The sequence below is a fragment of the Entelurus aequoreus genome, linkage group LG18, assembly GCF_033978785.1.
Source record: "Entelurus aequoreus isolate RoL-2023_Sb linkage group LG18, RoL_Eaeq_v1.1, whole genome shotgun sequence".
NCBI classification, from domain to species: domain Eukaryota; kingdom Metazoa; phylum Chordata; class Actinopteri; order Syngnathiformes; family Syngnathidae; genus Entelurus; species Entelurus aequoreus.
The window spans coordinates 8216870-8231168 of NC_084748.1; the positions used below are offsets into that span (position 1 = coordinate 8216870).

Genomic DNA, 14299 nt, shown 5'->3' on the forward strand with positions numbered 1-14299 from the left:
GCCACAGAAGAGGAAAACTGTCCTTTCCCGGGCATGATAACGTCTTAAATAATGTCAAACACGTAGCGTTACAATAACCAGGAAGATAAAGTGTTTGTCTCACACCTACTAATCAAGCATTCACATTTTGCCACAACACACATGGGGGAAAGTCCTATCTGGAAATACAGCCATATTAACTCCTAAACTGCCATTTTAACACACACTAAACCATCAGCACGCATCCAGCTTTCTCGTGGCCACGAGAAAGTTTCTCGTGGCCACGAGAAAGTTTCTCGTGGCCACGAGAAAGTTTCTCGTGCGCACGAGAAACTTTCTCGTGGCCACGAGAAAGTTTCTCGTGGCCACGAGAAACTTTTTATTAAAAAAAAAAAAAAAAAAAAAAAAATATTAATTTTTTTTTTTTTTTTTTTTTTTTATAAAAAGTTTCTCGTGGCCACGAGAAAGTTTCTCGTGGCCACGAGATACTTTCTCGTGGCCACGAGATACTTTCTCGTGGCCACGAGATACATGTCTAAAAAAAAATAAATTCCCATGTCCCTTTAGGGGCTCCGTAATTTTTGACTGTTTTTATTTTATTTATTTTTTTAACAAGAAAACAATCGTTATTACAGATTTAAATGGGTTGTACTTGTATAGCGCTTTTCTACCTTCAAGGTACTCAAAGCGCTTTGACACTATTTCCACATTCACCCATTCACACACACATTCACACACTGATGGCGGGAGCTGCCATGCAAGGCGCTAACCAGCAGCCATCAGAGGCAAAGGGTGAAGTGTCTTGCCCAAGGACACAACGGACGTGACTAGGAAGGTAGAAGGTGGGAATTGAACCCCCAGTTGTTACAGGTTTTCTTTTTACTGTTTTTTATTAAGAAAATAAATTTGTTATTACATTTTTTTTCTTCCTTTTTTGTAATTATGAAAAAATCTTTGACTGTTTTTTAACTTTTTTTTAATCAAAGAAAATTATCGTTATTACTTTTTTTTTTCATCCGGGGAAACAATTATTACCATAGATTTTTTAACAGTTTTTTTTTTTATCAAGGAAAACTATCCTTAAAGTTGTTTTTTCACTGTTTTTTATCAAGATAAATAATCTGTATTACAGTTATTTTGTAGCTGTTTTTTTATTAAGACATTTTTTTTATTAAGAAATTTTTTTTATTACAGTTTTGTTAGTTTTTTTTACTTTTTTTTAATCAAGGAAAACATTATTATTGAAGTTATTTTAACTGTTTTTTTTTTACAATGAAAAATATTTTTTCTTAAATGTTTTTCCATTGAGGAAAACAATTATTATTATAGTTATTTTTAACATTTTATTTATTTATTTATTTATTTTTATCAAGAAAGCAGTCGTTATTATTTGTACTATTTTTTATATAGGGATTTTTTTTTTTTTTTTTCATTAGGAAAACAATTATTATTTTAGTTGGGTTTTTTTTAGCTTTTTTTTTTATCAAGGAAACCAATCATTAAAGTTTTTTTTCCACTGTTTTATATCAAGGAAATCAATTGTTACTACAGTTTTTTTTTGTTCAAGAAAGCATTTGATTGTGTATGAATTGTTAACTGTTTTTCTATCAAGAAAGCAATTGGTATTGTATTAGTTATTTTTTAACTGTTTTTTTTTTTTTTAATCAAGAAAAACTTTTATTTTACAGATTTGTTCATTTTTTCTACTTTTTTTTGTCTTTTTACAGTTTTTCTTAAATATTTTTTTCCATTGAGGAAAACAATTATTATTATAGCTATTTTCAACTAATTATTATATATATATTTTTTTTATCAAGGAAACAATCATTTATTACAGTTGTTTTTAAATGTTTTTGATTAAGGAAAACCATTATTATTACAGTTTTTTAAAACTTTTTTTTATCAAGAAAAACAATCATTAAAGTTACTTTTTCACTTTTTTTTTTTTATCAAGGAAACTAATCGGTATTAAAATGATTTTTTCACAGTTTTTTCTATCAAGAAATACATCGTCATTACAGTTGTCTTTGTACAGTAGGAAGAGGATTCAAATGGCCCCATTCGTCACAGTTTACCTGACACATGAAACGTGACGAATGGGGTTTGCACTGTCCACTTGAGCCGCCAGACGGCAGTAGAGGTGTCGAGTATCTTGAAATGTGTTTTGCGGTACTTCCAACTTTGATCACAGCGTCAGTAGACTGGCGCTTTCCATTATTTCCCGCAGACTGCATTGCAAAATCTCATGTGAGATCCGCACGGGATTCGCCTTTTAGGCTCGGATAAAACCTAAAAACCGACATGTATATTATTTTCTCGATAAGTTATGGCTGAAATGTGACCTCCTGACACACACACACACACGCACGCAAACACACACACACACACACACATTTTCCATCTAAACATAACACATCTGCACGCCGCAATCATTTCATATTTGCATAAGTCATGCGACATTTGCATCTCGGATTTGCTGGAGTCTCCTTCATGCATAAATGTTGTTGTTCCACCTCGCTCCAGTCAACCCTCAGCGGACACTACATTAGGCACACCCCCTGAGCACACCCAGCACTGAAATCCCGCCTTTGCAGCGTCCTTAATAAGTACGATTATACGAGGACGACGTATAGGGCGAGACTTTCACGCCGTCGTCCTTGAGAACGTGTCGCTCCGTGTGTTCGCCGCTTGTCGCCCCCGCAGGCGTGCAGGCGGAGAACTCATCCATTTTTCAGCCGCGAACAAACCCAAGTTGTGTCTCGTAAATATTTCACACCTCCCTCATGGCGTCCTCTCTCGGGGGGGGGGGGGTGCGTCTTCTCGCTTTCGCCGCCGCCCGTCGTGTTCATCATACCCCCACCACCCCTGCTCGCCATCTGATCTTTCTGCCAAGCACTTGCCGATCACTCCAGCGGCACTGAGAGCGGACTCGGCCAAACTGCCTCCTGGTAATGTTGCAATTTTCGATGCCAACAAAGTAACTGACAAAAAAAAAAAAAAAAGCCCCGACGTGAGAAAAGTAGGGCTCCACTTTTCCAAAAATGCGCTAGCTTGATGCTAACATACGTTGGCGTTTTGCTATTGGCATGCTACTGATTAGCATTAGCGATTTTACATGGCGAGTTCAACACCTCCAAATTTGTTGATGAAAACTACAACGAAGATGCACGTTACAATCAAACAGCTAGTGCGTATAATAAGTACAATACTTACGGTATTGACACTTTTTAGGGCGCAACTAAAAAACAGGATGAACTATACAGTACTGTCATCTAACGTCTTGGACTTGCAACTGTTATTTACACTCAGAAATGTGGGAATTAAACAAGATACAACACCAGGACAGCTGTTGTCATCATCGGCTCCTTGCCAACAAAGTAACTGACTCAAAAAAACAACAACGCCCCAACGTGAGAAAAGTAGGGCTCCACTCTTCCAAAAATGCGCTAGCTTAATGATAACATACGTTGGCTTTGCTATTGGCATGCTAATGATTAGCATTAGCGATTTTACATGGCGAGTTCAACACCTCCAAATTTGTTGATGAAAACTACAACGATGATGCACGTTACAATCAAACAGCTAGTGCGTATAATAAGTACAATACTTACAGTATTGACACTTTTTAGGGCGCAACTAAAAAACAGGATGAACTATACAGTACTGTCATCTAACGTCTTGGACTTGCAACTGTTATTTACACTCAGAAATGTGGGAATTAAACAAGATACAACACCAGGACAGCTGTTGTCATCATCGGCTCCTTGCCAACAAAGTAACTGACTCAAAAAAACAACAACGCCCCAACGTGAGAAAAGTAGGGCTCCACTCTTCCAAAAATGCGCTAGCTTAATGATAACATACGTTAGCTTTGCTATTGGCATGCTAATGATTAGCATTAGCGATTTTACATGGCGAGTTCAACACCTCCAAATTTGTTGATGAAAACTACAACGAAGATGCACGTTACAATCAAACAGCTAGTGCGTATAATAAGTACAATACTTACAGTACTGACACTTTTTAGGGCGCAACTAAAAAACAGGATGAACTACACAGTACTGTCATCTAACGTCTTGGACTTGCAACCGTTATTTACACTCAGAAATGTGGGAATTAAACAAGATACAACACCAGGACAGCTGTTGTCATCATCGGCTCCTTCCCAACAAAGTAACTGACTCAAAAAAACAACAACACCCCGACGTGAGAAAAGTAGGGCTCCACTCTTCCAAAAATGTGCTAGCTTAATGATAACATACGTTGGCTTTGCTATTGGCATGCTAATGATTAGCATTAGCGATTTTACATGGCGAGTTCAACACCTCCAAATTTGTTGACGAAAACTACAACGAAGATGCACGTTACAATCAAACAGCTAGTGCGTATAATAAGTACAATACTTACGGTATTGACACTTTTTAGGGCGCAACTAAAAAACAGGATGAACTATACAGTACTGTCATCTAACGTCTTGGACTTGCAACTGTTATTTACACTCAGAAATGTGGGAATTAAACAAGATACAACACCAGGACAGCTGTTGTCATCATCGGCTCCTTGCCAACAAAGTAACTGACTCAAAAAAACAACAACGCCCCAACGTGAGAAAAGTAGGGCTCCACTCTTCCAAAAATGCGCTAGCTTAATGATAACATACGTTGGCTTTGCTATTGGCATGCTACTGATTAGCATTAGCGATTTTACATGGCGAGTTCAACACCTCCAAATTTGTTGATGAAAACTACAACGAAGATGCACGTTACAATCAAACAGCTAGTGCGTATAATAAGTACAATACTTACGGTATTGACACTTTTTAGGGCGCAACTAAAAAACAGGATGAACTATACAGTACTGTCATCTAACGTCTTGGACTTGCAACTGTTATTTACACTCAGAAATGTGGGAATTAAACAAGATACAACACCAGGACAGCTGTTGTCATCATCGGCTCCTTGCCAACAAAGTAACTGACTCAAAAAAACAACAACGCCCCAACGTGAGAAAAGTAGGGCTCCACTCTTCCAAAAATGCGCTAGCTTAATGATAACATACGTTGGCTTTGCTATTGGCATGCTAATGATTAGCATTAGCGATTTTACATGGCGAGTTCAACACCTCCAAATTTGTTGATGAAAACTACAACGAAGATGCACGTTACAATCAAACAGCTAGTGCGTATAATAAGTACAATACTTACGGTATTGACACTTTTTAGGGCGCAACTAAAAAACAGGATGAACTATACAGTACTGTCATCTAACGTCTTGGACTTGCAACTGTTATTTACACTCAGAAATGTGGGAATTAAACAAGATACAACACCAGGACAGCTGTTGTCATCATCGGCTCCTTGCCAACAAAGTAACTGACTCAAAAAAACAACAACGCCCCGACGTGAGAAAAGTAGGGCTCCACTCTTCCAAAAATGCGCTAGCTTAATGATAACATACGTTGGCTTTGCTATTGGCATGCTAATGATTAGCATTAGCGATTTTACATGGCGAGTTCAACACCTCCAAATTTGTTGATGAAAACTACAACGAAGATGCACGTTACAATCAAACAGCTAGTGCGTATAATAAGTACAATACTTACAGTATTGACACTTTTTAGGGCGCAACTAAAAAACAGGATGAACTATACAGTACTGTCATCTAACGTCTTGGACTTGCAACTGTTATTTACACTCAGAAATGTGGGAATTAAACAAGATACAACACCAGGACAGCTGTTGTCATCATCGGCTCCTTGCCAACAAAGTAACTGACTCAAAAAACAACAACGCCCCAACGTGAGAAAAGTAGGGCTCCACTCTTCCAAAAATGCGCTAGCTTAATGATAACATACGTTGGCTTTGCTATTGGCATGCTAATGATTAGCATTAGCGATTTTACATGGCGAGTTCAACACCTCCAAATTTGTTGATGAAAACTACAACGAAGATGCACGTTACAATCAAACAGCTAGTGCGTATAATAAGTACAATACTTATAGTATTGACACTTTTTAGGGCACAACTAAAAAACAGGATGAACTATACAGTACTGTCATCTAACGTCTTGGACTTGCAACTGTTATTTACACTCAGAAATGTGGGAATTAAACAAGATACAACACCAGGACAGCTGTTGTCATCATCGGCTCCTTGCCAACAGAGTAACTGACTCAAAAAAACAACAACGCCCCAACGTGAGAAAAGTAGGGCTCCACTCTTCCAAAAATGCGCTAGCTTAATGATAACATACGTTGGCTTTGCTATTGGCATGCTAATGATTAGCATTAGCGATTTTACATGGCGAGTTCAACACCTCCAAATTTGTTGATGAAAACTACAACGAAGATGCACGTTACAATCAAACAGCTAGTGCGTATAATTAGTATAATGCATACAGTATTGACACTTTTTAGGGCGCAACTAAAAAACAGGATGAACTATACAGTACTGTCATCTAACGTCTTGGACTTGCAACTGTTATTTATACTCAGAAATGTGATAATAAAAGAAGATACAACACCAGGACAGCTGTTGTCATCATCGGCTCCTTGCCAACAAAGTAACTGACTCAAAAAACAACAACGCCCCAACGTGAGAAAAGTAGGGCTCCACTCTTCCAAAAATGCGCTAGCTTAATGATAACATACGTTGGCTTTGCTATTGGCATGCTAATGATTAGCATTAGCGATTTTACATGGCGAGTTCAACACCTCCAAATTTGTTGATGAAAACTACAACGAAGATACACGTTACAATCAAACAGCTAGTGCGTATAATAAGTACAATACTTACAGTACTGACACTTTTTAGGGCGCAACTAAAAAACAGGATGAACTATACAGTACTGTCATCTAACGTCTTGGACTTGCAACTGTTATTTAGACTCAGAAATGTGATAATAAAAGAAGATACACCACCAGGACAGCTGTTGTCATCATCGGCTCCTTGCCAACAAAGTAACTGACTCAAAAAAAAACAACGCACCAACGTGAGAAAAGTAGGGCTCCACTCTTCCAAAAATGCGCTAGCTTAATGATAACATACGTTAGCTTTGCTATTGGCATGCTAATGATTAGCATTAGCGATTTTACATGGCGAGTTCAACACCTCCAAATTTGTTGATGAAAACTACAATGATGATGCACGTTACAATCAAACAGCTAGTGCGTATAATAAGTACAATACTTACAGTATTGACACTTTTTAGGGCACAACTAAAAAACAGGATGAACTATACAGTACTGTCATCTAACGTCTTGGACTTGCAACTGTTATTTAGACTCAGAAATGTGATAATAAAAGAAGATACAACACCAGGACAGCTGTTGTCATCATTGGCTCCTTGCCAACAAAGTAACTGACTCAAAATAAACCATTTAGTTTTTTATCTCATCATTTTGACTTTTGATCTCATAATTGTGTTTTTTATGTCACACAATTATGACTTTTTATCTCATAATTATGACTTTTTATCTTATAATTTAGTTTTTTATCTCATCATTTTGACTTTTGATCTCATAGTTATGACTTTTTATTTCATAACTATGATTTTCATATCTCATAATTTAGATTTTTTTTAATCTCATAATTATGCCTTCTTTGTTTCATTATTTAAAATCTCATTAATATGACCCTATTATCTCATAATCATGACCTTATAGCTCAAAAGTTAAATTTTTTGTTCTCATAATTTTGAATTTTCTTCTCATAATTGTGACTTTTTATCTCATAGTTTTGACTTTCTTATCTCACAAATGTGACTTTTTATATTATAATTATGACTTTTTTGTTTCATTATTTCGATTTTTTTATCTCATAAGTATGACTTTTTATTTAATATTTTAGACTTTTTATCACATAATTTCAACTTTTAAAAAAAAAATCTTATTAATATGACCTTATTATCTCATAATTATTACCTTTTATCTCACAAGTTAATTTTTTTAAATCTCATAATTTAGACTTTTGTTCTCTTTAATTGTGACTTTTTATCTCATAATTTTGACTTAATTTCGACTTTTTTATCTTATAAGTATGTCTTTCTTATCTCATTATATCCAATTTTTATCTCGTATTTTCATATTTTCAACTTTCTTATGTCATTATTATGTCTTCATCTCATAATTCTAACTTTTTAATCTCACAATTTCAATTTTTTTTGTATCCCATAATATCGATCTGTATGCCATAATTATGATTTACCATTGGGTTATTATTTTTTTGTGGCAGAAATGGGCTTCCTTATTGTTTTCGGTTACGTCATCGTGTCACTGAGTCACCTGACCGAGCACAGCCAATCACGGTGTCTTTAACCGGAAGTGCGAGCCGGACAGCTGTGATTCAGCAACTTTACTGCAGGTATGTTTTTCTAAATTGTCGGTTTTTTAAACTAAATAAATTAACTGTCGAAGTTAAGCTAACTACCGTGGCCGAAAGTAGCGCTCATTTAGACGTAAACTGCGCAATTTGTCAGTCTTGCTATTGTTAGCTTAGCTTCCTGTTCATTTATCATGCATTAGCCTACCTAGCCACTGCCATTGCTTTTATATGAGACAGTTAGCATTGGCTATTAAGCCCGTTTCTCGGAATATTTTTAACTGAATCGAATTGAATCAAAGTGAAATGTTCATTACAACTTAATACTATATGGTTAATGTTTTCATTCATGGCACTCTAAATGGTTAAAGAATGGTGTTTGAGCTGCATTATTGAATGCCTGTGTTTTGCGTGGAGGGTCAAATGGGACAAAATTAAATACATTAAACTTGAAATAATTAAGTGTCAAATTAATTATGATTTGAATTAAATTCATAAATGTGAAATTCATTTATTTAATTAAAAAAAATACCCATGTGGCAGATTAATTAATTAATTTTATCTGTCAAATGCTGCCGTCAAAGTCAGTGGGTGGGGCTAACAATAATAATAATAATAATAATAGTAATAGATTTTATTTGTAAAAAGCACTTTCCATTGAGTAAACAACCTTAAAGTGCTACAGTGTATTAAAAAAAAAATATATATATATATATATATAATTTAAAACAAAAACGAGAACAGCCTAATAGCTAGAACTGGTATGCATATATCTAAAAAAATGGCTCTTTAAAAAAGAAGGGGTTTTAAGCCTTTTTTAAAAGCATCCACAGTCTGTGGTGCCCTCAGGTGGTCAGGGAGAGCGTTCCACAGACTGGGAGCGGCGGAGCAGAAAGCTTGGTCTCCCATTGTTCTAACAGGACTCTCGTCCAATGATTGCTTTAGAAGTCTTCTGAAAACGTGACGACTAAGGAGGATTTAATTGTACTTTTTGGGGAGTTGCTGGTAGATATTTTATTAGAATAGAATAGAATATATCTTTATTGTCATTGTACATTGTATAACGAAATTGTAAGCAAAACTAATTTAGTGTAAATTCATAATAACACATAAAAACATAAGAACATAGATACATACGGTAGATAAAAATACATAAAAATACCAAGCACACAGCTCACATGCACAGTCATTTTTGTCTTGTGTTCAGCGACACTATTGCTCTCGGGTAAAAAGTGTTCTTAAATCTGTTTGTCCGGCATTTTATGTGGCGGTTCAAGTCGAGGAATTTACTCAGGTTAATAAACGCCCCGGCAATAATTACAGCGTCAGTGGTGACATGGAGTAACACACTAACGACGTATTCTAGTTCTACAAGTCACATTGTCAGTCCGCCATGAGGGCCGAATCTGATCCTGTCGCTCAGCTGTCAGTCATCCGTCAGGCGGTGGCTGTCGCTCGCTCCGCTCATTTGCATATCGTTGCCAGCGCCGCGGTGTCAGCTGCTTTAGCGCACATTCCAACACACAATCTGACCATAACATGCTACCTGCCGCAGGCCATTAACTGTGGTCGTATCGGCACCTGGAAGCGTGTTACCTGGTCGTTAAGTCTCGCTAAGTAACTAGTTTTGAAGATCCCAGGCTTGTTGTCGTGAGCTCTTTTGAGGCTAACCATGTTGGCGGACTACATTTTTCTCATGGATTATGAACACAGCGCCACCTGCTGTACAAACACATTTAAATAGTTTGTTATTGTGGGTTCAAGTCGGAATGTTGACACATGCAGGCGAGAACCCTATTTGTTTTGAGTTCAAATGGTCCTTATCACGGCCGCAATTTTTAACTTCTTGAAAATGTCAAAAGTTTTAGTTGTTTTAGGACAAGGCAAGAACACTATTGATTTTATTTATCTATTTTTTTAAACACTATTGCTTTCAGAAGACAAAATGTTTATGATGATGTTGAGTTTTTTTCCCCTGAAAATTGCGAAGGTTTTTTTTAAATATATATTTTAAATGTAACTTTTTGTGTATTTATAATTCACAAAGTTTCTTTCAAGACTATTTTAACTTTTTTGTTTTGACTATTTTTAAAATCTTACGTAGAAAAACAAAATGTTTATGATGAGTTTTTTCCCCTCAAAATTGCGCCTTTTTCCTATTTTAAGGTTTTTTAAAATATATATTTTAAATGTAACTTTTTGTGTATTTATAATTCAGAAAGTTTCTTTCAAGACTATTTTAACTTTTTTGTTTTGACTATTTTTAAAATTTTACGTAGGAAAACACATTTTTTTATGATTATGTTGAGTTTTTTTCCCCTCAAAATTGCGATTTTTTCCTATTTTAAGTTTTTTTTTAAATATATATTTTAAATTTAACTTTTTGTGTATTTATAATTCACAAAGTTTCTTTCAAGACTATTTTAACTTTTTTGTTTTGACTATTTTTTAAATTTTACGTAGAAAAACTAAATTTTTATGATGATGTTGTTTTTTTCCCCTCAAAATTGCGATTTTTTCCTATTTTAAGTTTTTTTTAAAAATATATATTTTAAATGTAACTTTTTGTGTATTTATAATTCACAAAGTTTCTTTCAAGACTATTTTAACTGTTTTGTTTTGACTATTTTTAAAATTTTACGTAGAAAAACTAAATTTTTATGATGTTGAGTTTCTTTCCCCTCAAAATTGCGACTTTTTCCTATTTTAAGTTTTTTTTAATATATATATTTTGAATGTAACTTTTTGTGTATTTATAATTCACAAAGTTTCTTTCAAGACTATTTTAACTTTTTTGTTTTGACTATTTTTTAAATCTTACGTAGAAAAACAAAATGTTGATGAGTTTCTTTCCCCTCAAAATTGCAACTTTTTCCTATTTTAAGGTTTTTTAAAATATATATTTTAAATGTAACTTTTTGTGTATTTATAATTCACAAAGTTTCTTTCAAGACTATTTTAACTTATTTTGTTTTGACTATTTTTTAAATTTTACGTAGGAAAACAAAATTTTTATGATGATGTTGAGTTTTTTTCCCCTCAAAATTGCGATTTTTTCCTATTTTAAGTTTTTTTTTAAAATATATATTTTAAATGTAACTTTTTGTGTATTTATAATTCACAAAGTTTCTCTCAAGACTATTTTAACTTTTTTGTTTTGACTATTTTTTAAATTTTACGTAGAAAAACAAAATGTTTATGATGTTGAGTTTTTTTCCCCTCAAAATTGCGATTTTTTTCCTATTTTAAGTTTTTTTTAAAATATGTATTTTAAATGTAACTTTTTGTGTACTTGTAATTCACAAAGTTTCTTTCAAGACTATTTTAACTTTTTTGTTTTGACTATTTTTAAAATTTTACGTAGAAAAACAAAATGTTTATGATGTTGAGTTTTTTCCCCTCAAAATTGCGATTTTTTTCCTATTTTAAGTTTTTTTTTAAATATATATTTTAAATGTAACTTTTTGAGTATTTATAATTCACAAAGTTTCTTTCAAGACTATTTTAACTTTTTTGTTTTGACTATTTTTTTAATTTTACGTAGAAAAACAAAATGTTTATGATGAGTTTTTTTCCCCTCAAACTTGCGATTTTTTCCTATTTTAAGTTTTTTTTTAAATATATATTTTAAATGTAACTTTTTGTGTATTTGTAATTCACAAAGTTTCTTTCAAGACTATTTTAACTTTTTTGTTTTGACTGTTTTTTTAATTTTACGTAGAAAAACAAAATGTTTATGATGAGTTTTTTTCCCCTCAAAATTGCGACTTTTTCCTATTTTAAGTTTTAGCGTCCTCTCTCACCTGAAAAGGAGACTATTATATGTCTCCGTTATCCATAGGTTAATCTATAACCCATAAAGTAGGCAGGCACAGAGCTATTTCTCAGCGTATGTTTATTCCAGCCGGCACGTTAATACACTGACACACAACATCCGGATTACCATCATGCATTGCTTCAAAACTACGGCAAGTAGTAATGTCCAAAAACATAACAGAGACGAAGCAGAAGAACGAAGAAGAGACATGGCGACGACGAGTAAGAAGAAGAAGTACGCTTGCAAGTTCCAAAATGATTGGAAAAAAAAATTTCAGTTCATCCAGGACAGTTGGAAGGGGAAGGGATATATTGCTGCATGCACATTTTGTAGATCAGACTTCTCCATTGAACACGGTGGCCGAACGGATATACTCATTCATAAACGGATTATTTATATATACAGTATATATATAATATATATATAAGAAATACTTGAAAATATATACACCCCCCCATCTCCCGAATTCGGAGGTCTCAAAGTTGGCAAGTATGGGGTACACACATGTATCCAACCGAATGTCCCTCGCCGCCGAAAGACAATAACGAAAACAAGAAGCGTTTCTGTCAAAGACTGAAGGAGTTAAGTCAGAGCAGCGTTAGATTTACTTTTCAATGACATCACGGCGAGCGAAAGCCAAAAATGTTTTTTTTAAATGTGGTATAAGCTTCCCGGTGATGAATGCCACTTATTACTTTCTCATTGTGTGCATCAAATGAAAGCAATGCAACACACAAACACACACACACACACACACACACACACACCCAGGGAAGCAATGTTGCTAATTAGATAGCAGGCTTTTTAGCAGTTTTAACACAATTCCGAGAGCACAGGTACAACAATTTAACTTCCTCCTGTGTTTTTAACGACTGCACTTTTCTTTTTTTTCCTAATTAAAAATGTTTGTGCTTTCTCCCCCCCCCCCCCCTGTAAAGCCACAACATCCCTCACAGCGACATAGCGTGCTTGTCACCGGCTTAAGCGCCATCCGAAACTTTACTCGTGTCGGGGAAAACCGTCTCCACGGCAACGGCCTCGTCGACTCCTTGAAGCAAAGCGGGCGAAGCAAACCGGCGTAATTGGAGCGATTGTTCTCCGAGTGGGAAAAAAAGGATGTCAGCGTGGCGTTTTTGAAGTCGCCTTTCTGACTGGCGTCGCTCTCGTCGCGGTGTTAATTAGCGCGGCTTCTTCGACTCGTTCAGACGGGACGGAGCAAGGCGGAAGTGCTCCGAGGGGAACAAGAAGACGACCGAGATGAAAGCACAAAAGCTTTTTTGTTGTTGTTGCTTTGTCCTGCTGTAATCTGTGCTGCGTGTAATGGCCAGCAGGGGGCAACGTGTTACTTGGGCCGGGCCTTATGGCTGAAAACTGTCTCACGGTATAAGCGTTACTTATATCTAGAGATAAATGCATTAAAATGTAATATCGGAAATTATCGGTATCGTTTTTTTTATTATCGGTATGTTTTTAAAAAAAAATTAAATCAACATAAAAAACACAAGATACACTTACAATTAGTGCACCAACCCAAAAAAACTCCCTCCCCCATTTACACTCATTCACACAAAAGGGTTGTTTCTTTCTGTTATTAATATTCTGGTTCCTACATTATATATCAATACAGTCTGCAAGGGATACAGTCCGTAAGCACACATGATTGTCATGCTGCTGGTCCACTAATAGTACTAACCTTTAACAGTTAATTGTACTCATTTTCATTAATTACTAGTTTCTATGTAACTGTTTTTATATTGTTTTACTTTCTTTTTTATTCGAGAAAATGTTTTAAATTTATTTATCTTATTTTATTTTATTTTATTTTTAAAAAAGGACCTTATCTTCACCATACCAGGTTGTCCAAATTAGGCATAATAATGTGTTAATTACACGACTGTATATATCGGTATCGGTTGATATCGGTGTCGGTAATTAAGAGTTGGACAATATCGGAATATCGGATATCGGCAAAAAAGCCATTATCGGACATCCCTACTTATATCCTCATCAGTCCTGTGGCTTTTACGTTTGCTGCGGTCGCCACCATTAACAGCATCGTGACATCACGGATATGCGACCATACCGTAGGGGAGGGTCGGGGAAGAGGAGCCAGGCACCAAAGATGCATGAATACATACGTACATGTGATAAGTTTTTTTTTTTAATTAAGCTGCAATTGAAAAATG

General features: G+C 35.0%; 1 protein-coding gene across 1 annotated transcript in view; it reads left to right on the forward strand.

The window, feature by feature from the left end:
* Positions 1 to 14299, forward strand: part of LOC133634267 (uncharacterized) — a 114458-nt gene that overhangs the window by 28391 nt on the left and 71768 nt on the right. The window contains exon 5 of the mRNA XM_062027394.1: positions 8274 to 8338. Coding sequence (XP_061883378.1) covers positions 8274 to 8338 — 65 coding nt within the window. The remainder of the gene's footprint in view (positions 1 to 8273; positions 8339 to 14299) is intronic.